The 27,445-nt window shown below is 37.0% G+C and overlaps 1 protein-coding gene across 1 annotated transcript in view; it reads left to right on the top strand.

The window, feature by feature from the left end:
• The first annotated feature begins 1,276 nt into the window (after window positions 1-1,276).
• LOC107658011 (fibroblast growth factor 13) overlaps window positions 1,277-27,445 on the top strand; it is a 33,050-nt gene continuing 6,881 nt past the window's right edge. Inside the window, exons 1-4 of the mRNA XM_016446387.1 lie at window positions 1,277-1,907; window positions 3,517-3,627; window positions 10,427-10,530; window positions 26,685-26,803. Coding sequence (XP_016301873.1) covers window positions 1,718-1,907; window positions 3,517-3,627; window positions 10,427-10,530; window positions 26,685-26,803 — 524 coding nt within the window. The 5' untranslated portion in view covers window positions 1,277-1,717. The remainder of the gene's footprint in view (window positions 1,908-3,516; window positions 3,628-10,426; window positions 10,531-26,684; window positions 26,804-27,445) is intronic.

The raw sequence follows: 27,445 nt of genomic DNA, 5'->3' as shown, positions 1-27,445 counted from the left end.
CCCTTACCATAATCGCGAGCGTCAGCTTTCAAAGTAAATATCAAGACAGTTAATAATGTCGTTAGTTTTACCATCAGTTCAAGCCCGAAAGGGCAACAGAGTCGCGTGACAGACACAGTGATGATGCAGTACACAAGCTGCGGTTAAGACAGCTGACGTGCTATGATTTCTGACAGGCAGTTCACTCTCCTGTGATGTGACCCTGTTCCCCTCTCACACACACACACACACACGCACACACGCACACAAACAAACAGGATGCGTTACTCTGCGCTGCGCAAAACTCACAGCCAGCCTTGTACTCTTCTAGGTTCAAAAAACTGTCATCCATAAATGGATGCACAGCGTTGCACAAATTGGAACATCTGGGTTGTGCTGTTCTGTTGTAAATAAATCTTAACCAATGATTCCTAATTGCATCTACTTCCGGAAGGCCAAATAAAGTGCTTTTGCTTTCGCACTGAATCACACAGCATCTCCCTGACATGGCTGCATCAACACGACTGCTGTTCCTGAAACCACGCCTTCTTTCTTGCACATTTGGGCAGAATTATGCTAATATTTACACATAGTGACGTATGTGGCGTGTTAGAACGAGCCGTTTTAGGTAGGCGTGGCTGACTCTTAACTTTTATAAAGAATATCTCTTTGGATTTGAGACTTTAGTCTTTGCAACTTTACAGATCTTCTTAATGCACCAAGAGCTTGTAACACTCCAAAGAGAAAAGAAAACTTGAAATCGCATCATATGACCCCTTTAACCAAGAACTGATGGGTAAAGAAAATTAGCAGTTTAGATTTATTTATTTATTTATGTTTCCTCTTGCAAATTATGCTAATAAAACCTACTGGAAAGGTTTACATTTAACTAAATCTAAATGTCTATTTAATACATCATTTCGTTTAAACAGAAGTAAACGATAAACACCCAATTACGCCATGACGTAAAAGAATTTCTGAATCATTGTAACCGGTTCTTTGAAATGAGCTGCTCGAAAGAACCGACTCGCAGAGATACCTTCCGCACTTGCAGTCAGATACCACAAATAAACCGAACAAACTGTTTTGTCTTCACGTTGAGTGGTTTACCTTTTCCGAATTTGACTACCGCCACGATTTAAACTGTAGTCGTCTGTATCTACAATACAAAGGGATTCCGAAGATTAACTGAAAACTAATTATCTCTCTCTCTCTCGCTCGCTCACTCACTCTCACACACACACACACGCACACACACACACACACCCAAGAGTGAATCGCGCTCGTGCGCTCGCTAACAGGTGTTTCTCTTACATGGCTCTGTTTTGTGTGCTGCTGTGACTGACTGCTTTGTGGGATGCTGCGAAACGTGTGCTCGGTGTCTGGAGGAACATCTTCTCCGTTTTTAGTCGAAATGGCTAGATAGTGACATTATCTGGAGACAGATGCGGTAAGACTGCAGCCAATTGAATGTAGAGCCGTTTGAGGACTTTATCTCCGAAGAAAAGGAGCGTTGGAGAGATGCGCGTACCGTCACCTACATAATTGCGTTTTGTGTTAAAGCTGTATTAGTTTACAACTCCTTTCCGCCGATCTGTCATTCTCATTAACGACTTGTGAATGAAGACTTGAATGTGAGCTGTTCAGTGAAGATTTTCCTAAAGAAATCGTGTCGTTGAGGAGGTGGGGAAACGGATTGTGTCCTGAAAGTTTTGTGTGTCGCACCGTCAAACTGGCCATGGCTGCGGCGATCGCCAGCTCCCTTATTCGGCAGAAGAGGCAGGCGAGGGAGCGTGAGAAATCAAACGCCTGCCGCTGCGTGAGCAGTCCGAACAAAACCAAAGGAACATGCGAGAAACCCAGTCGACTCAGTGTCTTCTCCAGAGTCAAGCTTTTCGGCTCCAAAAAGCGCAGGAGGAGACGACCAGGTCTGATGTTACCTGTGTTTTTGAATCCTGACTTAATATGGCTATTATATGTGTAACAGCATCTCTATCATTATCAATGCATTTGTGTCTGTACTTTTAAAAATAATGGATTTTAAAATGTTGCATTTGTAATTTTCAAAAAGTACCTGCCATTCCTATTAAGCAGGGCACTTACTGCTTTCAAAATTCAGCCAGCATGTACTTTCACACTTAAGAGTGAGATCTCATTCAAACTCAGATACACGACCTTACTGAACTTTTCAGGCATTTTGACCAAATAATTTGTAAGGGGGAAAAGACAGAATTGTATACAACTTCGTTATTCTGCAGATATTGTGCTGCAGTGATGTTGATACTGATTCAGTGTCAGCTCTCTAGTGTGTTTCATCCCTTCAGAGACACAGGAACAATAGAAAGCAAACTAAGCAGGTTATTGTTTGGGACATTTTTGGACAACAGCTATCTAGCAAGCTAGATGAGTCTGGTGATTTAGTCTCACAATCTGGACCATATAGATATTCTGCAGCAAAATCTGCTGTTACCTGTTTTGAATGATTTTTATAGTTTTATTAACTACGGAAAGTGACTTCAGGTCAAATAATTAAGTAACATAATTCATTATTGATATTATGATGATCTGTGTGTGGTCAGACTTTGTGTGGACGATCTGTAGTTTACAACTCCCTCCATAAGTAGCAAGACGGATCATATTCTGCTTGGAAATCAGTAGAAATTTTCTTTAATTGTGAAGTACATCCATCCATCTATCCCACGCACACATTCAGCACAACTGTTTACTTACAAGCTTGTCATAGTCCCAATTACCTTGCCTCCCTCCCCAGACAGCATCTTACATAACCCTTATGTGACACCTAAGCAGAAGTGTGGAAGTTTGTGTGTGTAGAGTGGCAGTTGTTTGCAGCAGTGATTCTGTCTTTTTTAAACAGTCTCATGCCTAACAATCTTGTTTACAGATGCACATGTGAGTGAAATATTAGGGGATGAGTGAAATATTAGGGGATGTTTTACATTTTAAATAGTTTAAATTATATATAAATAGTTTTTATTATAAGATGTAACCTAATATCCACATTTTTTAATCTCCTATGATATATGAAAGTTAATCAGTGTTAATAGCATGATCCACCGACTCTCTAAGCCTTATTAATTACAGATCTGCTGATGCAATCTGGTATTTTGCACAGGAGAGCTGTGTCCTGTATAGTTGTGCTTCTTAGTTCCAGTCATGCAGATCAGACCCATGTAAGGTGATACAGCTCTCTGCATTTACATATTCGCATGAATTCTTATCATGGCCAGAAGACTGCAGTTTCCTTGCAAATTGCAGCTATCACCAATTTTCTATGTGGTGGCTCTGGTGACTATTCCCACAAGTAGATTTTTTTTTTTTTGTTTGTTTGTTTTTGTTCCTGTTCTTCTGTCACTGTGGTCTGATCTCTTGTTTGTAATGCAGGCTCAAATCTGTAGACCATGGAAAGCTCTTGCTAAGCCAGGAGCATTAAAGCCCCTAACACTTTCACTGTGGCAATGCCTGTTTAACCCTGTCTTTTTCTCATTCTCTCTCTTTCTATCTTCTGTCTCTTTGCAGAGCCCCAGCTGAAGGGGATCGTAACAAAGCTGTACAGTCGACAGGGCTTTCATTTGCAGCTCCAAGCAGATGGAACCATTGACGGCACTAAAGAGGAGGACAGTGGTTTCAGTAAGTCAGCTGGCCTCTTAGAATGTTCTCAAATATTCACCTGTCAAGTAGTGGTCGACCGATATTGTTTTTTTTGACAGCCGATATCTTGGAAAGCAGTGTGGCCGATGGCCGATATAAAGCCAATATAGTTTTATTTAATATTTAAGAAATTTGAAATCATTTTAAAATGGATTAAAAAATAAATGTGTAAAATAAACATGCTTATACTTTAAATGACAGAGTATTTTTCACAAATAAACAAATATTTAATAAAAAATATAATTAAAAAGGAAGTAAACACTGTAACCAACAGGGCACTCTGGGAAGTTTGTGTGTATTGGGAATCACATTTTTTCAAATAAAGCCAAGGTAACACTCATTTTACATACAGCACACAGTGAAAATGACATTAATATGACATTGGGCAAAAGCATGAAGCGCAGCATAATTTGAAATCACGAATGTAAAGTTTGTCGATCGCGCGTCTCGGTGAAGCTGAACTCTCCTCCTGTCCGTATTCAATTCGCATGGACTGACCGTCATGCAGAGAACACGCGATCGTGAAGGATACAAATGCACACTTCATAAGATCTCACAGCTGGATTCGACTAAGTTTGCAAGGTTTTTGAAATCAGATGTTCATTAGTCATTCAAAGATTTGTTTAAATTATGTAAATGCGTATTTGCTGAATGCTGACGGCAAACGAGAAAGTATTATAATGTTTGCCTTTCTATTACTAACAATATAAAAGCAATCGTTATAATACTTTTTTGTATACATTTTAATTCCTTTGTTTAACAGTTCTATCTGATTATTAGACAGACTTCTGTCCGTGGACAGGATTGTTAACAACAACAGCGAACAGGAGGGAAAATGTGAGCACTGTGTGTTCAGGCGCTGCCGTTCTCAGTGCCGTCAAAATAAAAGTCCCGCCATGAACGCCTCGGCCAAACAGAAAAACTTATCGGCCGATGCCAATATTTGAAAAATGCCAAAGATCAGCCGATATATCAGCCTTGGCGATATATCGGTTGACCACTACTGTCAAGACACAAGTTCAGAGCACTGATACATTTTGGACACTGCTGTATGAATGTTTTTGTGTTGTATGACAAAACATTGAGTGGTGTTCCGTTTTTAAGAAATATAGGATTAATTTTGCTTCACAAACATGTTTTAGGCCTCAAATGATTCAGCAATAAATATACAGTTTAGAATAAAGAATTAATTAAAAAATTTATTTGGTTGCCAAACGTTAGTGGAACTTGTCCATAGTTACTCAACTATGACAGTGAAGGGAACTGACTGTATACTTTCCTTAAAAATCTCCTCAAGACCAGCTGGTAAAAAGTAATTGCAAAAATGCCTTAGAAAAGTGAATTTAGTTCTAGTCTTGCATCATTTGCAGATGCCACTTGGTTTGATATGTTGCATCTAATGCAATGACATCCAGACATTTTTAAGTGCAACTTAAGTGTCTAAATGCTTTTTCGGGGTCACTGTATGTCTACTCATATTTCAGTGACAGCTGCTGTTGTTATTGTTTCCTTGGCAGCTGCACTGCTCCTTCAGACTGCATTTCTGTCTCATACTGGCACTTATAGACAGACAGCTTCAGCTGTGCTTTTCACTTTTTAATACCGTTACAGTTCCTGTATTGGTCACAAGAGTCAAGAGGCTCAGTTCTGTATTATCCTGAAATGAAAAATGTAGCCGGAGCGGTCACTGTTTTTCAGAAAACAATTCTTCAGAGAGCACAGTCAGTGTAGCTGGAAAGCCTAAGTTCAAGAGAAACATTTTTAGGCAGATGTCCATAGTGCCTGAAAAACAACTTTTTTTGTCCCTTACGACCAAAGATTATTTTGTGTCATTTGAAGTCATCTTGCCGGGCACCTGCAAGTGTGAATTATTTATTCCGTAGGCAAGTGCGGCATCACCCAATCAGTGTTTGAGCAATGCTGTGTCTATGAGCGAGGATGGAGCTGGCTGGATGGTTGGCAGGGCTCTAATTTAATATGTGCTATATCTCTCTGACGCTAAGTGTCTGTGGCGTTCTGGGGCCTGTAAATTAGCTTGACTCTATTCAATTAGTCATTGGGTGAAGATGACGCTCATATCCAGCAAATGAGTTTGTGGTGAACGGAGTCATTTGGAACTGTGATCACTCGAGTCTCCAAATCCCCTCATCCATCATGCTCATTCAGATTAACATAAATTTGTATCTATTGCACATAAACAATGTTTAACATGAAGAGCCTTGCTAATTGAAATAACACCCTCTACTTGAATTTAAATAGTGGTTGTTTGACTCAAGCATTCGTGTTTTATTCACCCTTGAGTTGAATCTGCACCACCGGTGCAGCTGGCCAGTCCATCTCTTGCTGCATGCTTGTTTATTTTCTTGTTTGTGTTCTTCCCCTGCATGATTGACTGAGGTAAAATGAGTTATATAGGGGTGAGATTGCATAATAGCTGACCTGCTTTTTCCCCCACACTCCCTTGTTTTGTGGAGAGAATGAAAAGCTGTTGCTGGAGAGGAGAAGTGGGAAAACAGGGAGCTTCTATCTCTCACGCTACAAAAATAGAATTGTTAGGAGCTTGGTGCCCTTGTCTCCATAGCGACGGCAGTGCAGTTCTCTTGGCTCTCCTCTTGGTGTGTGTGTGTGTGTTTGATAGGGATGAGGGTCTGCTCCAAAGCTCTCTTTACTCTCTAGATATACGTCTCTTACCTTAACTGATGCTCATTGCGCTTCTGATTGTAATCTGAGCAAGTTTAAAATATTATGGCATTGTTTCACTTAAATCCCATAAATATGACATGTTTATAGCATATCTCAGCCAAATATTTTTTTTTGTTGCCCTAAAGTCATGCCATGGTGCTATAAATAAATAAATGATAAATATCTTCTTACTCTCAAAGATTGTAGGCTTGACAGGAAGATTTAGGCAAAACACTCAAAAATCTATAAATTATTATGTTTTAATTGGTTATTTCTAACTATGTAAGGATGACAGCCAGAATGAGAAGGTCCCATTGCCATTTGATAATGATAGAATCACATGAATTTTATTAGATAAATTGGGCAGATCAAGGGGTTGAGAAGCAGACATTTAAAGATAAAGACCTTTCCATCTCTCAAGTCTGACTGTGATGAGCTTTTGGAGGAACAAGATAAAAGCTCATTCTGGGCAGTAAATGTCAGGTATGGGTGCTCTATTGGATTATGTTTCTTTGTGCAGAGTTTTAGAGCTTAATTCAATTCCTAATCAATGTGCCTTGGCAGGAGGCCTTTCTCTCTGTCAACATTAGGTTTTATCTCTGCTAACTCGCCTTCCGTCTGAAGAGTGGGCTGATGTGTTTTTCAGTCAGTCACGGTCGTATTCTAATCAGTCTGATTTATCTCTGGATATAATAAACTGAAATACTAACATCTGAATGAAATGCCGAAACGTTTCTCTAAACAAGCAATAAAAGTTTACCCAGTTTTACTGTACAGTGGTTTATCCAGGCATCCAGAATTAAACATCAGAATTAAAATGGCTAAGATCTTGACAGGGTAAAAGGTGTTTTTTACACTACTATTGAGAAATTTTAACCAAACTATGTTACAGACTTTTCATTAAGACCCTAAAGAATCATATCAACTTGTGGAAAATGGGCATCCTATGACCCCTTTAAAGGGATAGTTCACCCAAATTTGCTCACCGAGATTATTTGAAATGAGATGAGAGTGTGTAAATATTGACAAAAATTGGGATAGTTCACCCAAAAATAAAAATTCTCTCATCAGTTACATACCATTTTGCTCAAAACCCATAAGAATTTTGTTCATCTTCAAGCATGCATGTTTGAGTTTTCCCATTTACCATATTTCATGTGCTCTATTGTATGAGCATTGATCAATGTTTTATGTGAATAAAAGCTCAGTTCAAATTATAAAGTGATCATACCTCTTCAGAAGACTTGGACTAATTTAGCTTGATTCATTTCTTTATGAACTTTTTGAAGTGTCAAATTTTGGGTGGAATGGACTTTCAGTGGAGGGACAGATATTTATCAGGTTTTGTTAAAAAATATATTTTCATTTGTATTTTGAAGATGAACAAAAGTCTTATAGGTTTGTGGGTGAGGATTTTTAAAATGTATTTATTTATTTATTTTGGTGAACTAACCCTTAAAAATAAATAAATAGATCACTTAATATTTACATTTTTAATTGATCAGATTTGGAAAAAATGGTCAGTTCATCACAAAACTGTCATATAACTTTAGAAGAAAAAGTGCATGAGTGTGAGTTAATGACAGAATTTTCATATTTGGGGTAACTAACCCTTTAGGAGATAAAGGAGGGATAATATTTTAGATGATGTGAGTATATATTCCTAAAACACAAAATATTGTACTTCGATATCTTGTATGGTTGTCACATGAAGGCAGTATAAATGTGCTAATCTAGATCAGTGTGCATTGTTCTCTGTTAACACACACACACATACTCTCTGACTTGAAGGAAAGCAGCCTTTTACTGTACAAGTTTGTTTCCTTCTTGTTTTTTTAATCAAGCTAAGTTACATAACCAGTGAAATGGCTCATATGTTTTTTTTCCCCCCTTTCAAGAAGCTTGTGCTTTTTTCTTCCAAAGCTTATGTTCCTCAGATACTCTCAGTGTCAGGGGTGGCTGGCTGGCTGCTTCACTCTTCCCACTGGCAGAAAGAGGCTGTGTGGATGGGAGCGATTGTCAGCTTTGTGGCTTACGTGGTGACAGGGGGGACAAAGGTGTGAGGAGAGTTGGCCCAGCCAGTGGTATCAGGAAGACAGAGCCCCGCACAGCTCACTAACTCTGCTCAACAGAGAGAAAATGTATGAAAGAGACGGAGAGAAGAGTGTGAAACAGACAGAGAGAGAAAGAGAGCGCGTGTGAAAGGGAAAAAGAGGAACTATGTTAAAGAGGCGGCAGTTCAGAGAAAACGTAACGCACAAGTGCCAGGGAGGGAGATGAAATGCTGCCACATGTAGATGAGAATAAGTCAGGTTAGAGTGCACTGGATTTAACTATAATACAGTTGGAAATACAGTAGATCACGGTTAAAAATGCAGTAAAATGTGTTAAAACCATTTCCATTAAAAAAGTCATTTTAAAATGTCTTACTTTACAGTGTTACATTAGTGTTTTTATATACTTTTATAGTATGTATTATTTTGAATATATAAATATAGCTTTTTTATTTCAGTTTAAATTTTAGTTAATTTAATACTAGAGCTTTTAATACTACAACTTATTTTATTTAAGTTAGGTGACAAGCAATATTTCAACATTGTCGTTTTATTTCAGCTTTATTTCAATTTAAAAAAAGTTATAGTTTACAGTAGTGACGCTGTCTTTGTAATGTTAAATTTAATATTTAAAAAATGTCTTTTAAACATGACATTTTATCAGAGCAATGGACTATTCAAAAAAGTTTCAGAATCTTATAGCTAAAAACAACTTTCTACTGATATAATCAAGGCCAGATGGTTGAGGAAGAATAAAACCCAACTAGGGATGTTCATATTAACCGTTTAACCGTTAACCGAAAGTAAAAAAAAAAAATTGACCGATTAATACTATCAGTTTAAACCGTTTAAAAGGTAATTTTTTTAAGTATTGACTGATCACGGGTTGAGAGTAGTATAGGATAGATGACTGACAGACCATGCTGGAGTATTTGCTGCTCAGCAGATCCTGAACTCAATGACAAATATCTGATCTTGTAAGATTAGACGTGCTCCTTTACACAGAGTGCGTGTGAACGCGAAATCGAAAGTGAAAGTGAACAGCGAGCCCATTCAAGAGCGATTTCACACACGTGAAAGCGGAACACACACATTGCGGGAGAGCGGGCGGTAATGGTCAGTTTATAAAAACTAGACACATTGTGCACTGAGGTAGGCCTGCTATTTATTTTTATGTCTGACGGAAAAAAAAAAAGACTGCCGGTTCTTTAAGGTGCATAGAAGGTTTAAGTGTGTTTTCGTTTTGTCATCTTAATGTTAATTATTTAATTGAACAATATTTAGTGTAGGCCTATTTATTTTATTATTTTTATTTGTTATTTTATTTAGTTTTTCTCTGTTCTCAGAAGTGCTGCAGGTGCGTGATAATTTGACGATGTGTGAAATTAATTAATTATTATTATTTTTATTTGTTATTTTATTTAGTTTTTCTCTGTTCTCATAAGTGCTGCAGGTGCGTGATAATTTGACGATGTGTGAAATTAATTAATTAATTCATTCATTCATTCAACAAGTAACGGTCGGGAAAATTAACCGGAATGAACATCCCTAAACCCAACTACTTGTAGTTAGGTACACTTTGATGTTGACTTGAAGCTTTTACAGTCCATACAGTTGTTACACAAATAGACAAAGACTGTCAGATAGATGCTAGCTGGTTGCGTTCTAGAGAGTTGCTAAAGCATTTCTAGGGTGTTTGTACTGGAGTGTTAGTAATCGTTGCGGATTCTGGTGAGTCGGGCGCTGTGTTGATGAAGTGTATGTGAGTGGACACTGGACAGAATGTCAGCGTGGCTGACATGATGCTGATGAGAAACGTAAGCGTGCGCTTTGCATTCTTAGACTCATGCTGCTTGCATATTTTGCGTTATGCCTGTCTCTGGATGACACTTTATTAGTTGTGCAAGAATTTGCTTTGTATGTGAACACTTCAAATGAACCAGACCATGGGGTGCATTTTGGGAATGTAAAATGCTCCAGACTTGCTTTATTTTCACTTCCCCTAACATCATATATATGACTTTTCTTTGTTTCCTATACAGCCATGTTCAACCTCATCCCGGTTGGCTTGCGAGTGGTGGCCATCCAAGGAGTTCAGACCAGACTCTATCTGGCCATGAACAGCGAGGGCTACCTGTATACATCAGTAAGTAACTGCAACTTTCTAATGTAGATGTTTGTTTATGCGTACTATACTTCACTCCTACAGCTGTTTTAAATCAAGAGGGGAAAGTCACAACAAACTGCTGCTCTCAGACCAACACCTGAGCTCTAGTCATTAACACTCACTCCACCAGTGCACCCAACTCTCATCTCCTGCCAAATCATGATATCAGACACTCCAGATAAACAGACCTCCTTGTGACCCAAGATCAAATGGTCACATAGCCTGTAAGATACGTTCCTGCTCCCGAACCCCTTACTGCGCTGAAAAAACTGTCACTCCCAAGAGCACGGCACGGTGTTTCACAGATTTATCCATATAAACAGATGAAGCATCCACTGTGCGCTAGTCTCACACCCTCTCTCCATATGGCATGCTGTCAGAAAATGAGTTAAGTTACAGCTGTGACAAATATGTCTGAAATGAAGAACTGTACTTATCCAGAGTGAGCAAAAGGGCTGGCAAAATCACTCTGGACCCCTCACATCCAGCACACTCCCTCTTTGAACTGTTGCCATCTGGTCGACGCTACAGAGCACTGAGCACCAGAACGACCAGACACAGGAACAGTTTCTTCCCTCAGGCCATCCATCTCATGAACACTTAACAATAACTGTGGAACACACACTATTGACTCATACACTTATTTATCTAACACTCATACTCAGTCTACACCTCAAATTTGCACATAATATACAGTACCTGTACATACAAAAACTGTCTATTGTAATATACCTGCACATACAACTGTCAATTTATATATTTTTATTCCTTATTTACTTGTTCTATTTTTTATTATCTGTGTTTTTTGTTCTGTCACTGTCATTCTGTTACACTGTGGAAGCTTCTGTCACGAAAACAAATTCCTCGTATGTGTAAACATACCTGGCAATAAAGCTCATTCTAATTCTAATTCTAATTCTAATATCTCAAGATGTTTTCATAACCTCAGATCTACTCTCGTAGTTTAGATTATGCGCAGCCCGTCACGCTAAGTGGCGTGATTACAGGGTGGATGGCTTAGAGATGTTTGTTTACTGGCTGCGGTCGGGCCGAACTTTGCCCTCCTCACCCCCTCACAGTCCTGACCTTCCGCCTGCCTCTACCAGACGAAATGTCGGTGCTCTGGCATTCGTCTTGGTTACTATGGTGATGCAGGCAAGGCAGTATGTGGGTTGTGGAAATGTACACCAGTCCCAATCATTTTGTTCAGCTTCAGTGAAAGATAGATGAGACTCTCTGCTTTCATAAGCACACGTGTAATCATCCTTAATTAGCAACATACATATGGAGGACTGCTTGTAATTGCTCTTAATGTTTAAAAGTACATGCAAAATACTATGAATCATCAATGCGTTCAGTTGTCAAGCCTTTCTCTGAAATAGGATGAGTTTTCCCAGGGCATGAATTGAGTAACATGGCTTTCATTGTAAAGATGACTAATATCGAAATACTGAAACATTTAGAAACTTGTGAAAATATGCTGAACAGGCAGCCTACATCCCAGCATTGATTAACTGCGTGAAGACATGAATAATGCGTAACCTACCTACCAAACTTCTGCTGCAAGACAAATGTCAGAATTTCACTATGTGGTTGGCATTACTGGAGCTCGTCTTGTCTGACAGGAGAGAGTGGGCACAAATGAATACACAGTCTCAACAACAACAACACACTCTCTCACTCAACCTCAATCTCGAGGCTGACAGAAATCCTCCATATTATGAATAACTGGAATGATTGGACACTAAGCTTTGGAGAAGGATCATTGAGGAAAAAATACAGGAAGCAGATGTTGCCTGAGAAAGCTGGCCTGGTTCGAGATTGTAATGAATCAACTAATTGACTTCATCGACCAACTAGACAATATTAGTAAAGTTTACTATTTTCTCTAGATTTTACACAGATGCACACAGTACCAGTAAAAAGTTTAAGGTCAGTAATTTATTTAAGTGTTTGAAGGAAGTCTCTTGTGCTCACCAAGGATGCATTTACTTTATGCACAGTAAAAATAGTAATATTATGAAATATGGTAACACCTTAGTATAGGGACCAATTCTCATGATTAACTAGTTGCTTATTGGCATGAGTATTACTAGCATATTGGCTGTTTATTAGTACTTATAAAGCATATATTCTGCATACTTAATCCTACCCAATACCTAAACTTAACAACTACCTTACTAACTATTAATAAGCAGTAATTAGGAGTTTATTGAAGCAAAAGTCGTAGTTAATAGTTAGTTAATAGTGAAAAATGGATCTTAAAATAATGTATGACCTGAAATATTATTATAATTTAAATGACCTGTTTTCTATTTGAATATATTTTAAAATGTAATTTATTCCTGTGATGCAAAGCTGAATTTTCAGTAGCCATTTCTCCAGTCTTCAGTGTCACATGATCCTTCAGAAATCATTCTGATATGCTGAGCTGTTTAAGAAACATTTTTTATTATTTTTAATGATGAAATCAGTTTTGTTGCTTAATATTTGTGTGGAAACTGTGGTGTATTTTTCAGGATTCAAAAGAACTGAATTCAGGATTCAGAAGAATTGATTTGAAAACAGAAATATTTTGTAACATTTTAAATGTCTTTACTGTTTCTTTTGATCAGTTCAATCCATCTTTGCAAAATAAATGTATTAATTTTATTTAAAAAAAACAGTAGTGTATAGTGAAAATGAAAAAGTAAATAATAATAATAAAAAGATGTGAACCTCACTAATTTTGACATGTAAATTATTGGATGATGAGGTCGGGATGTGCAGTAGCTGTATGTGTGTGTGTGTGTGTGTTTAGATCCCTTTTTTTTTTTGGATATGTCAAATTAAAAATAATTTAAATTTTACCATAAAAATAGCTTTTTTTTCTGAAAAGAACAAAATCCTTTTCCAAATTAGTTGACTAGTCATTCAAACAACACTAACTAGTTAATTTTGAAAATCAATATTTTTGTACATACCTAGTCCAGGAGCAGTGTTTTTCCAGCAGCTCGCTCATCCATGCTGCAAACCTGTTGCCATCGAATCTGTCCTGCGTAGTGCTGTTTTCAGGACGCTTTGGGCTGAACTCGCCCACAGCAGGCGGGAGAAAGACAAACAAGACAAGAGACTCTCACATGAAGTCTGACAAAAGCATGTAATCTGATCATAACGTTAGGTGTGATACAGCTGTAACATATCCAGCAGGAGCCTTTGGGGATGATAGAGAAGCAATGGGATCTAAACACACACACATACAGCTACTGCACATCCCGACCTCAAGCACACTGTAACTCACGGCGGTTCTATGTTCCCACTCAGTGACTTTAATGATGTGTGCTTCAGCATCTGTAATGAAAACATATGTGCCGGAGTGCTCATTAAATTAAAGCTCTGTTCTCAACAACAGTAACATTGTGTCACCGTGTGGCATCCTGGTCGACAGCAGAAGGACGGAGGCTATATTTAACGCTTCTCTGAGTGACAGCACAGCAAGTTTCTGTAGGTGTTAATATTTTATTCTGGCTGTAACCGTTAGCCTGGAGAGTGTTAATACACATAGGTCTTTGAACATTCACCTCCATTTGCTCCCTGTATTCATTTCCATTTTAAAAGCTTTTCCTGCAGTTGCATTCCATTGTAATTGTCCAATATTTAATATACAATTTTGTGAAATGTTCAATAATATGGACATGAGGCGATTTTTGGGTGAATGAAAGCAGAATGTGCTGATGTTATTGAGTATACTGTAGCTCTGTGAAGTAATCCAGTGCTTACACAGTGGTGGAGAGCTTTCAGCTGGCATAAGTGGTTGGTGATTATGGGTGAAGGATACCGAGTGTGTGGCATTACAGTAATCTAAACAGTATTATAAGGTCTTTTAATGATTTCACGAATTCGCCTGCCCATTCAGCCCTGCCAGGTAATGGTAAAACGAACTTGGCTTGCTGTCCGTGAAGGAGGCTCGAAACCCGAGGCTCGGCTTGAGCTCCGAGTAAGAAGCCCCCACCTATGATGATACGGTGTGGATGAAAGAGAAGGGATTTAAAGGAGGAGAAGGGGTGGTGGAGGGATGCCGGAAGAATATTCGCTTTGACGGAACAATGACTGCTGCTTATATACGGTCGAAACGATGATTGGCAGGACTGGTTGATTAGGCTCCTCCCGAACCTGCATTGCGAACTTCATTTAATGTGCTGTAATTCTGAAGTCTCTCTGTGTTCTTGTAATATGTGTGTGTGCGCGCACTTCTGGGGTTTTTATCCCCCTCACTGTCTCTTTATGTCTGCTGCTATGGAGCCACACAGCCAGCCAATCACACACCAGTGATGTTGGGAAATCCCCAATCAACGGAGAGTAGGTACTGTAGTGAGTGACGTATGAGAGGTTTGAAGCGGCTCTTGTTCTGTTGGGAGGGTTTACACCTGTTTCTGTTTGTAGTTTTCATTGTAGATTTTCATTTCCCCTTGTCTGTGTTTTTCTGTATTTTGTCCTTAGTTATATATACAGTACACTACAATTCAAATGTTTTGGGGTCAGTATTTTTTATTTATTTTTTTAGAAATTAATAATTTTATTTAGCAAAGATACATTAAACTGCTTAAAAGACATAAAAGACATTTAAGATGTTGCAAATTATTCTATTTCAAATACATGCCATTCTAGTCATCAAAGAATACTGAAAAAAATGCATCACAGTTACCACAAAAATGTGAAGCAGCACAACTGTTTTCAACATGTTACTTGAGCACCAAATCAGCATTTTAGACGCTGAAAACACCATTTATGTATGCATACTTCAGTATGCAGTATATAAAACGGCGCCACTCAGACATGCAGAAACAAGCAGATTATTCATATAGCAGTCTCTTTGCGCTTTAATATTCACAGACACATATCATAACTACTTTCGATTTATCCATCCATCCGATTGCGCGTTTTACGTGACATCCTCGTTATACTGTAAATTCCATGTTCACGACTGCACTCACAGACTTCACCTCTGGATTCCCTCTGCTTCACGGAAATCATACGGCCTTAACTTATAACTTGTTATTAATGCGACATACCTTTATCTGCACGGAGGGATGTGTCCTCGAATATGAGCGAAGATGTTGGGTGTATTGCCTGCTTTTGCAGCCACTTTGCGTCCACATTTTTTGCAAATTGGATCCGTCCTCAAGGACAAGCCTGCGGTCGTTTTTTTAAATATCCGAAGTATTCCCATACTGCAGATATTAAGTTTTTTTTCGGCGGGGATGGAGATTAGATATCATCTCTGTCCCTGTCATTTTCTCCGCTGCACGTGCGTGTAACGTTAATCAGCCAAGTGAATGCAGAGTGAAGCAGCCGAGCGGAAATAAGTTGCATGTGCGCGGGTGAGATTCTTTTCATTCATTTTTTTTTTTTAAACCGTAGATATGCAAATGCTTACAGTATGATAACCATGCACGTTCAAACCGTGATAAACCGGTATATCGTTACAACCTTAGTTTCAGTACATTTTTGTGGTATAGGGAAAATTTGATACATAACGTGTCTTGAAATTTATGGGTTTGCTCTGTAATTTGCTTCATCTATAAGTCAAATCAAATTTTTTCATGCTAGAAGTAAAATAAAAACTATGTAAGATACATATTTTTCTTAAGTTTAAGAATAAAAATAATTTAAATATATACAAATAAAGCAATAAATGTTCAAAAACAGAATTATTTAGCCTATCTCACATATTTTTTTATTTAAAAATTACAAATTAGATTTCCATGACCATTTTGACCAATAATGAAAATTAATCATTTAATCATTGTTTTGAATCTATTCATTAATATGGAAAATTTGGTCTGATTCATGAAAGTGAATTGAACTTTATAATCCAGTGGTCTGTGCCCCTCAATAAATAAAGAACCAATCAGTTAGTAGACAAACACAATGTGTACACACACAAGCATCCATAGTTATTACATGTGAAGCTAAAATGCATTGAAAATGGCCACATTGATTATCCACGGCCATGCAAATATAATGTGTGGCCAAATTATAAATAAACCAATGGCAAATGGAATATAGTGAATGATGTTCAATTCATTTGGTCTACTACAAGCCAAATCAACCATTACATGTCATAAAGCAGTATCCTACAATTCAGCACTTTTACTACAACACAGTCAATCAGCAGTACAGAATTAAGTCATGCTGACTCACCAGTGCAGTTCACGTTAAAGAAAATAACTTTGCACAATAACCTTTTTTCCCCCTCTTTTGAGATCTGGCAGTCCATGAATGAATTCTTTTTCACTTGAAAGCATAGCGAGGACGTTTAACCTCAGCTGACCCATTGCATGTAGTTGTAAAGTTTAAATTCTTTCCAAAGGTTCTCTCATATGGAGCTCTCTAACCAGGTTTTCATGCACAAGAATATTACTCGAATCTGAATTTTTATTCTGTCAGTGAGCGCTCAGAGAACCCTAGAAACCGCAATGCAACATGCTAAAAAAAACCCATTGTGTGTTTTTGCAATCTGTGTGTTTGTGATCAGAAGGTAGAAAAGAATATATAGAAAGAGAATGCATGCATGGGTGCGTCTGTATGTCTAGCGTGCAAATGTATTCATCCATCAGCGTGACAGTGAGTGGGAGAGAGGAAATCAATTAAACATATGTTCTGTTCTCTGCACACTTTCTCTTTACATTTAATAAACCAAACCACTTGATTCAATGCTAAGCTGTTTAATGGTAATACCTGCTGTTTGATCAGTGAACACATCAAATATTAAAACAACCATGCAAATATAAATGGTTTAATCACAACATATTACAAATGAACAGTTGATCAGATGGCAGTCAGTGCACACTGGCGACGTGCGGGCTGTCCTGTGAGCTGCTCTGCGGGCGCATTTGAAGTCGAAAATCAGTTTAGTGTTGGGTCATTAAGAGCAGGCAGGGACAGGCACATCAATATTAGAAGTCCACAGATAGAGCACAGACACGGTAGCCTGCTGTAGTGGTCATAAGCGACACTCTGCAAGGGGACAATTCAGACTTATAGAACACTTTCTACAAATACAGTACACGTCGATGTCCCATGCCTTCTCTTTAAAGCAGTTAAGACATAAATCCTGTATCTTTTGTTTTGAGAACTATTAAATATGTTTGATTAAACTGTTTTATGACAATCTGTTATTATTTAGACATTACCAAATTGCAAATACCAGAGAATGATTAGAAAACAAAATTCCTCATGATGTTTAGTTTGTCACTAGTACCCTCTTTGTTCCCTCAATGTCCCATCAACTCGTGTTTGAGTCTTGGTGACTTGATAGACTAACTAAAGAATTGAAATATATTGCAGTGGATTGTGAAATGTATTATTGTGAAATATTTTATGCTCCTCTAAAACACTTGTAGGCTTCCCAGGCTATTGGGAATATATTTTGGGAATGTCTTTTTAGGCACTGTTATGGAAAACTCTCATTCAATCTGGCACCATTATGGTATATAACACCCGCAGTCCAATCAAATGCTGATTAAATAAAATCAAGTCCTGTCCTACATTAATTTCTTATTTAGTATCCTGTTGCACTTTGAAATATGTCACATTACAGAAGTAAAATAGGTTTTGAACAGCAGTTCACATTAACTTGACAAGAAGCTGAAAAAGGAAAACCGTAGTCCTGTGGTATTCTTCTCGGTAAAGTTCGTGCCATTAGCAGTACGACTCTCTCATTTGAGACATCTTGAGCTTCAATGATGATTCAATTATTCAGATGGGTGGTTGAGGCAGAGGGAAGAATGAGGTACAGGTGGAGAGACCTGGTTACCAGGCATCCGTACTGCACCGAGCAGGAAGGAACAGCCTCTGACTGGAATAGATTCTGTCAGCTTCCCCATTTACTTCTTTTCCATAAATGGGATTGGAGTTGGAAGAGGGAGAGCGGGTAAAGTAATGAGACAGATCGAGAGAGGGTATGGGGAGAGGTATACTGTACAGTAGCTGAAAAAGGAAGAATCTTAGAGAAAAATGGAGAAGATGGTGGGAGAGGCGAAAATAAATAAGGTTAGTTTTTGAAAAAGATATTGAAAGGCAGAGGGAGGATCTGATGGAAGATGGATCAAGAGAGAGAAAAGCAATAAGGGAAAAATAGGATGGAAAAGAAAATATCAAATGGAGGGAGAGAGCTGAGCGGATGGCAGAAGATAGAGCACTTAGACATATATGAAGACCAAGTAAAAACACTATCTGTTTCTAGCGCACACAAACATCTCCTCCTGCTTTTCTGTCTGGGAGGGGGAAGCCCTTTGGGAGGAGGGAGGGAGGGGCAATGTGGGATTTCCCCTGTCAGAGGAAAAGATATTAGATACGAATCAGTGAGCTGGCAACAGCATGACTGCAGCTCCTGATATAATTACACTTGGAGATAGAATCAGCTCGAACACAAAGCACTACAACACCTCAATATCTGCTCTCTTTTACTCAGCTGTTAGGAGGGTAGATTAGTCATGTGGTTAGGGACAGTACAGAGAAACAGCTGGAGCCCAGGTCAAGTCACTCGCCAAAATTAATACTTGTCTAATGCAAATAAAAATTGGCTTTGAAAAGTGAGTATTTGATACTTCAGTTAATGGGTTGTTGGTCAGTTTATTATAACCTACAACATAAATACATAATTTAAACCGAATTTAAATTAAATTAATAATTCACCAAAATTAATTTATTAGCAAAACACTGAAATCAATGTTTTCATTCGGTTTCACTGAAAACAGAAACGGAAAATAAGGTTTTGTAATTACATTACATGCGGAAACACAGATGGAATTGCGGAATCCAGTCATAAAATCAGAACTTACAGTATTAGGTGGAATGTCACGGAATTTGTCAAATTTTGGATGGGTACATCAAAAGTACTCTTCACATCGACTTGCAAAATACCATTTAAATGTGAATCCTTCATGTCTCTGTGAATAAATGGTGCAGATGCACAGTTTCATTTACTACACACATACTGACGCGCGCGTGACGCTCGCGGTGTTTTCAGCCTCTGCCGCCTCAATATATGAGTATATGAACACATGAACATAATCTCTTGAACTGCTCTGAGAGTCACTTCATGAACGTTTTACTGTTTCTTTTGAGTAAAACTATCGTCATATCACATACAAACAGAAACCTAAAGGTCTTCACAATAACTCGTCAAAATAAAAGTTCGGTTTAACTTGAAGAAACCGTGGCAGAAATATTACTTAATGTAATGATAGTACTGCTACTAAAAATAAAATTATTATTAAAACATTGTTTTAAAGGAATATTTACCAGAAAAAATATTTAGCAATTATTTAGCAGAAAATGTAAATACACAACACAGTATTTCAGGGGAAAAAAAGAAATAAAATAATAATAAATTATTTTATAAAATACATTAATTAGAGATGCTTTTGATTTTTAATAGTTAATTAAACCATTAAAATGGAATCCAGAAAATTTATGGAAAAACACAATTTGGTATAAAAAAAGAATTTGACACAAATAAACATATTTCATAGGGCCTTAAAAATTTATTTTTTTGTTAAACTTTTAATAAATTGCTATTTAATATTGTAAGTTTCTGATTTCAATTAATTAGATGTGCTTTTTGATGAATACAATTTTACTTACCCATTAAAAAATTTAAATGGAAAAAAAAAAAAAAAGAATCCAGAAAAATTAAAATGGAAAAAATGGAATTTGGAAGGAAAAAAAACTAATTTCATAGGGCCCTAGTAGAGTTCTTCAAGCAATGAGCTGCCTCTCGAACTGTTTCAGTCAATTATTTTGGCCCTCCAAAACTATTTCTACTGAAAATTCCATTTATTTATTTTTGCCATTTTGGTCGAATATTTTCCGTTGCCAAATTTTTCAGTGTATCACTAAATGAAAGTGTTTTTTTCCCATGTGGCGACAGATAGATGGAATATTCATTCTATTAAGCCACCGAAGCAACAATAAATAAACAGGGGTATACTGTAGAGCTAAATGAGAGATTAATGTATCTCGCCCCATCAGAGTGCACATTATCTGACTTTTCTTTGTTTCACTCCTCATTCTCAGTACTGCTGCAAGTATATGTGTGGTAATTAGATAAAACTGCCTCCTTCCTCTGTTCTCCACAAGACGCAGCGGGTTCCCAAAAATATCTGCTGTGTTTCTATGTATATAGCTGTTCTCCAGCGTTTTTAAATGATGCCACTGCTTGCTGCAATTTTCATCAGTGTTGGTGATAAAATGGCATGGACAATTAGGAAAATGTGTTTGCCATTTCTGCACTGTGCACCTCTCATCTAACATACTCCATCTGGAAGCCGTGTTACAGTATGTGGTGATGCCTCTGAGATATAACAGCTCTTCTCCTTCTCTGTGTGCACGGAGGTACAAGAACATTTGTACTGTGCATGATATTGTGGTACTTTCTTGTCTTAGCCAGTGATGTTAATAGTTCTTATGTCCATTTAGAGAAAGAGTACTGTAGCATGTTGTTTACACCCACATCACATATGTTTGGACCTAGTATACCACAATTGCAGGCAAAATAGAGGCTTTGTCTCTGAAATTGAACTGCACCTTGGTTATTAAATCAATACTGTTATGCACTTGTGGTAATGCATTGTGCCTCTTTGTTGATGCTGAATGGCCTTAGTCTCAAGGTTGTGACAAACCATAGGAAATAATTAATTCATCTTAAAAAGCAGAGGAGGAAGATTTTGTTGAATTTCAGCATTAATAGATGAATATGATTCATTACTCTTTAAGTCAGTTTTGTCAGTTAATTGTTCCAGGACCAGCCCTTAAAGCAGCGGTCACCAATTAGTGAACCACAGTCCAGATGCGAGCCTAAGATTGGTTTCACTCGGAACACAAATCATTTTTCATACATTAGCATAATTATAAACAGTGTTTTTCTTTCTCCACATGGAGAAAGTAAGAGATATTATTAACACATGAAATTAGACACTAGTTACAAAAGTCTGATGCTTTTTTTCTTTTTTATTGGAAATGAGAATATTATTTATTTGTTCATTTTTATAAATATTACCTTCATTTTTAATTATTTTATTTATTTTTCTTTGGTACAGACTTTTGGTGTGTGTGTGTGTGTGTGTGTGTGTGTGTGTGTGTGTTTGTTTGTTTTAAGCTGCTTTGGAGCAATTATGAAATGTGCTATTCAAATACACTTGCATTCAGTTTGCGGTCTGCAAGTTTTTTATTATTATTATAAAAAAAAAAAATGTCAGCAAATATATATTAAATTGATCAAAAGTGATAGTAAAGACATTTATAATTTTACACTATTTCTATTTAAAATAAACACTCTTTCAAAAACTGTTGATCATAGAATCCTGGGGAAAAAACACAGTTTCCACAAAAATATTAAAAATAAAAATGATTTAAAACCCTTTAACTGTCACCCGTCCCCTCTGTGGGACGCCTAAGTTTACTTCACTATATTACAATTAAATCCTAATCTAATCATGACAAACTATATATATTGTTGGAAAGGTCTAAGACTCCTAAATAGATATTTTACCAATGATTTTGTTGATGTAGGAAAAGTAATAGATTAATTTATGACAAGAGTGCACCTCAAAAATCTACATCGTAACAGGTGTTCTGACCTTTGTCAAAAAAAGTCTTTGTTGCCTTTTTCTCTATCACACTTTAGAAATCATCAGAAATTATATATCAATTGAAAACTTAAAATCTCAAAATTCATCCTTTGAAACCCATTTTAAAATCAAACATTGCATTACCATGAAAATGGTACATCAATATCATGTTACAAAATGTTTTCGTTCATGAATTATAAAAATTTAAGTTTGGATCGTGCACTTTCATGTCTACGTTCAAAAATGTGAGGGACAGTTAAGGGGTTAAATAAAAAATGATTTCTGAAAGATCATGGGGACACTGAAGCTTGGAATAATGACTGCTGAAAATTCAGCTTTGGATCACAGGAATAAATGACATTTTAAATATATTAAAATAGAACATTTTAAATTGTGGTAATATTTCGCAATAATATTGTTTTTACATGCTTTTTGATCAATTAAACTCAGCCTTAGTGGGCATAATCTTACTGACACCAAACTTTTTCATACTGTAAATTGAAATAAATTGAGTTGTTTTTAATTCTATATAATCAGTAGTCTTGACTGTTCTGTCTTTGTAGGGTTTGAAAGGTATTTTGTCTGCCAACTTGAACATTTAAAATGAAATTTGTCGAAGCTCACATTGCTTATTTAATTTCATAGCCATATACCGTATTTACTATTTTAGAACCTTTATTTGTTCCAACCTTTGCTGGGAATGTCATTTAGAGAGGCATTATGTTTTTGTGTTTTATGGATATGGTGGTTAGCATGTGCCATTTAGTCATTCCCGTTTCCTGCCCTCATCCTCTCAACATTTCACTCTTTTGTTTTTGTTTATTATGATAATTATGATTAATTATTCCTGATAAGATTGAATGCAATCCAGTCATTATTGAGAGCCGCTCTACATAATGCTTTTGTGCTCCATTTGGTCGTAGCTAATTATTATGACCTTCAGCTGAGACATTAACAGAACAGCTGTATATGAGGCACAAAATATAACAGTAATTTATTTGAACTGAGAGATATAGGATGTCTGTGAGGGAGCGTTTCTTCTGACTGGAAGCATGGATGAGATGAGATGCATCCTTACTTTAAGTTCTCACCCTGACTGAACCCAACAGAGTGTCCTTACCACAGTGCTGATAGCTGACCAAAGATACATCTAACATCTTGATGATGTTTATCTCAGGTGAAGTATCGATCCCAGATCCGTCCCTGCGTGTCTGCTCGTAGGATCTCACACGTAATCAAACCTTCTCATCAGGCTGAAGAGTGCAAATCCTTTTAACGTCCACACTTCCCAACCGCTTTCTGTTTTCGGGATGTTTACGGGATGTCGCTCAGAGCTGAGCCGACAGCCTGTCCCAGAGGAGGTGCGATGTCACGGCTTTATGGATACGTGACAAGCAGCATTGCTGCTACAATAGCTGTATATCTATGTTTGTTACAAATTCCCTTTAAGGCAGTCAGTGCACTCTGTGGCTGTCTTGGTAACACACCTGAGCAGCTTTTTGCTAAGCACATAATGTACACATGTACACTATTGTTGAAAAGTTTGGGGTCAGTAGGATATATATACATATATATATATATATATATATATATAATTTTTTTGTTTGTTTGGGAAAGAAATTAATACTTCTATTCAGCAAGATTCATTAAATTGATCAAAAGGGAAAATAAATTCTGTTCCTTTTAACTTTACATTCATCAAATATAAAGTTTGATTAAACCTCATAAGAATCTTGAAAAAATGTATCAAGGTTTCCACAAAAATTTGGAATCAAAACAACAAATTTTCAACATTGATGATGATTAAAAAAATGTATGCACCACATCCACATTCTGAAGGATCATGTACAGGAATAAAATATATATTTAAATATATTAAAATAAAACAGATTTATTTACTGCAATAATATTTCACAATATCAGCCTTGGTGAGCATGAGAAAAAAAATAAAAAAAAACTTACTGACGCCAAACTTTTTTCATTTTACTTTAAAAGTATCTATATAAGGCTGAAATCTCCAAAATGATTATGAAATCTTTTTAATTTTTTCAGAATATTTTTCAAATGAATAATTTTATCATGAAGTTCGCAAATCATGCTTAAGAACAATCACAGCCAAACAGAAGATATTTCATGTTTAATAGTTATGTTGCACTAGATTTCAGACCAATGAGCTTTCACTGGAGCGGTTCAGCACAATGCTGGAGACCTCAAGCAGTTTTTAAAATGTCTTGATTAACAAACTCCGATTTAGACGGAAGAGATTTTAGCGTCTCATGTCTGGTTAGCTTATGCTTGATTGTCACAGATATTGAAATTGTAGCCACAATATTTATGTGCAAACACACTTATGTAATTCATGGAGGTAGCGAGATGAAATAACACAATTTGCTGTTATTTAATCTGTTGTCTCCTGTATAAATCTCAAACCTGCTGTAGATTTTCCTTTTAAGTGCATCAAGCTCTCAGAGCTGAAACACTGAACACTTTCCCCTAGTGATGTTTGCAGAGCGACACAAAGATTATTTACCGTTTCTTTATTCCCTTGGCTCTGATGAAAAACATCATTTGATTTACAGCTCTCTCTGTAATATTTCCACATCATTTGCCACACTCAAACAGTAAAGCCACAAGACCCTGAGGTTCTGTAATCCATTTTAACAGAACCGTTCAGTTACTGCAACAGCAGCCCAAAGGCTCGGCGTGGATATTAATCTAACCTCTTCAAATGACTTTCTGTTTGAATTTACTTCGCTCCTGCATTTAAAGAGATGGATATGGTACGAGCACATGGATTTGAAAAATCAAGAATTATAAATCCATATGTATATTATTATGAGTATAAAATGCATTTTTTACCAGCATTGTACAAGCACTTCTTCAGAGTGATGTAAGAAATACGTTACGTTTCAGCCAGTTAAGTTTTGCGTGGTTCACCATGCCTGGACTAGCTGGTATATAAACAGGAAGTGTGGATCCATGAGCAGTGGGTGTGTTGTTGTGGCTTTGCATAGGCATTGATTTATTTCGAATGATTTATTGGGCAGGCGAATGAGCTAGACACCTCTTGAAAAGCAATTAGTTAGCCAGATGACATGCAGAATAACGTAATTTGCTGTTGCTCCATGCACTGTCTCTGATCTTTTCACCCTCTTACACCGTTTGCAATATCCAAACAAAGCACATAGTCAATACGGGATCAAGCCTAGTGGGAGGTGAATGTTTATAATGACTCAATGAAGTGCACACGGTGTACTCGCACACATTCAATATGGACCGGATCCATAGACCGAGCTGAAGAGCCATCCATCCCCAAACTCCATTAGCATGTTTATGCAACACTGCAACATAGATTGCTTTTGGAAGTGCTAATGAGAGGATGCATATAACAGAAGAGTTAGGATTATTAGGGGGGAAAAGCAGATAAAAGGGGAAGTAGTTATGTGAGGAGGATGGCCGAGGGACAAAAATGCAAAAGTGTTTTTTATTTAACAGTTGTTTTTTGATTAAGGCGAGACACTGCAGGCAAAAGCTGTTTTTTAAGCACCTGGCAATTTTGAGATTTTGGGCTTTTTGGCTTGTTAAGTTTTTTGTTCTAGAAATGTATGCAAATGAGTGAATATTTAATAAGATGATGCCTTATTTGCATATTTAAACATAACATTTCAGAAAACATGTAATACAAACAAATGTTTTTAATTCTTAATGTAATCAGTCAAATTTGTAAGTATGGTGATATCTATTAGTTGTTTTTTACCCTATTCACCTGGGGTGTCTCGCCTTAATTTAAAGTAGAGTTGCAAAATAATGATTGTTTTTTTTTTTTTGCAGTATTGTTTTAATACCATTGAGATACCACAATGGTATAGTTTTATTAATATTTTTTTAAATACATTTTCCATTTATATTTTAAATGTAGAGTTTTATAAATGTTTTATGTTATGTTTTTGTAGTTTTTTTTATTTGCCTATATAGTTTTTCTTGATTTTATCTCAATTTTAGTTTTTTTTCTTGTTTTATCTCAATTTTATTTATTTTACAATACAATACAATAAGTTAAACTAAATGAAAACAAGTGAAAGATGTCTTTAATTCTACATGAAATAAAATATTCTTTGTATATTTTATTTCAGTTCATATTTATTTTATTAAAAACATTTTTTTGTTGATTTTAGTTTTAGTTAATTATAATAACCATGGTTTTCAAACAGATTTTCCTCCTTCCCCCTCATCTGCCATTGGTTGGACAGACAGATAGTTCCACCCCAAAACTCATGCCATTGGTTGATGTTGTTATGTTTTATACTTTTGCAGGGATATCGGTCTATAAAATGGCTTATAGTTGTCTTTGCATAATAACCTGAGAAATAAAATTATTTTACAGTTACTCTCTAGACACTGCTTTTGTGTATATTTGTATCACCATATTACTTCTTACTATCCACTGTGTCACGTAAAGGATTTGAAATTTCAAACCTCATCTTGCATCTTTTTTCTCCTCCCTCCTTTGCCCTTCAGGAACACTTCACACCAGAGTGCAAGTTTAAGGAGTCAGTGTTTGAGAACTACTACGTGACGTACTCCTCCATGATCTATAGACAGCAGCAGTCGGGCAGGGGCTGGTACCTAGGCCTGAGGTGAAGTATCGATCCCAGATCCGTCCCTTTGTGTCTACTCGTAGGATCTCACACATAATCACAGATCAAACTTTCTCATCAGGCTGACCGCTGACCCTCAGAGTGCAAATCTTTCAACATCCACACTTCCCAACCACTCTCTGTATTGAGGATGTTTACGGGATGTAGCTCCGCACTGAGCCGACAGCCTGTCCCAGAGGAGGTGCGATGTCACGGCTGGTCTGTGACATCAGGAGTGTTCCTGTCAGTGTGTGTGGGAGCTCAGTGTCTGTGTGAGTCACCCGGAGCAGAGGAATGACTCCAGCCTGTACGTTGAACATTGGAACGCTCCTGTTGGCCCCAGGCCGGCTGGGAAACAGAGCGTCCTGTGATGAGAGTGAGAGTTCAGGACTTTTATGGATACGTGACAAGCAGCATTGCTGCTACAATAGCTGTATATCTATGTTTGTTACAAATTCCCTTTAAGGCAGTCAGTGCACTCTGTGGCTGTCTTGGTAACACACCTGAGCAGCTTTTTGCTAAGCACATAATGTACACATGTACACTATTGTTGAAAAGTTTGGGGTCAGTAGGATATATATACATATATATATATATATATATATATATAATTTTTTTGTTTGTTTGGGAAAGAAATTAATA

Source organism: Sinocyclocheilus anshuiensis, unplaced genomic scaffold (genome assembly GCF_001515605.1).
Source record: "Sinocyclocheilus anshuiensis isolate Anshui unplaced genomic scaffold, SAMN03320099.WGS_v1.1 scaffold227, whole genome shotgun sequence".
Classification (NCBI taxonomy): Eukaryota; Metazoa; Chordata; class Actinopteri; order Cypriniformes; family Cyprinidae; genus Sinocyclocheilus; species Sinocyclocheilus anshuiensis.
Note: the sequence above shows the minus strand (reverse complement) of the source record. Positions and strands in the feature narration are given on the sequence as shown.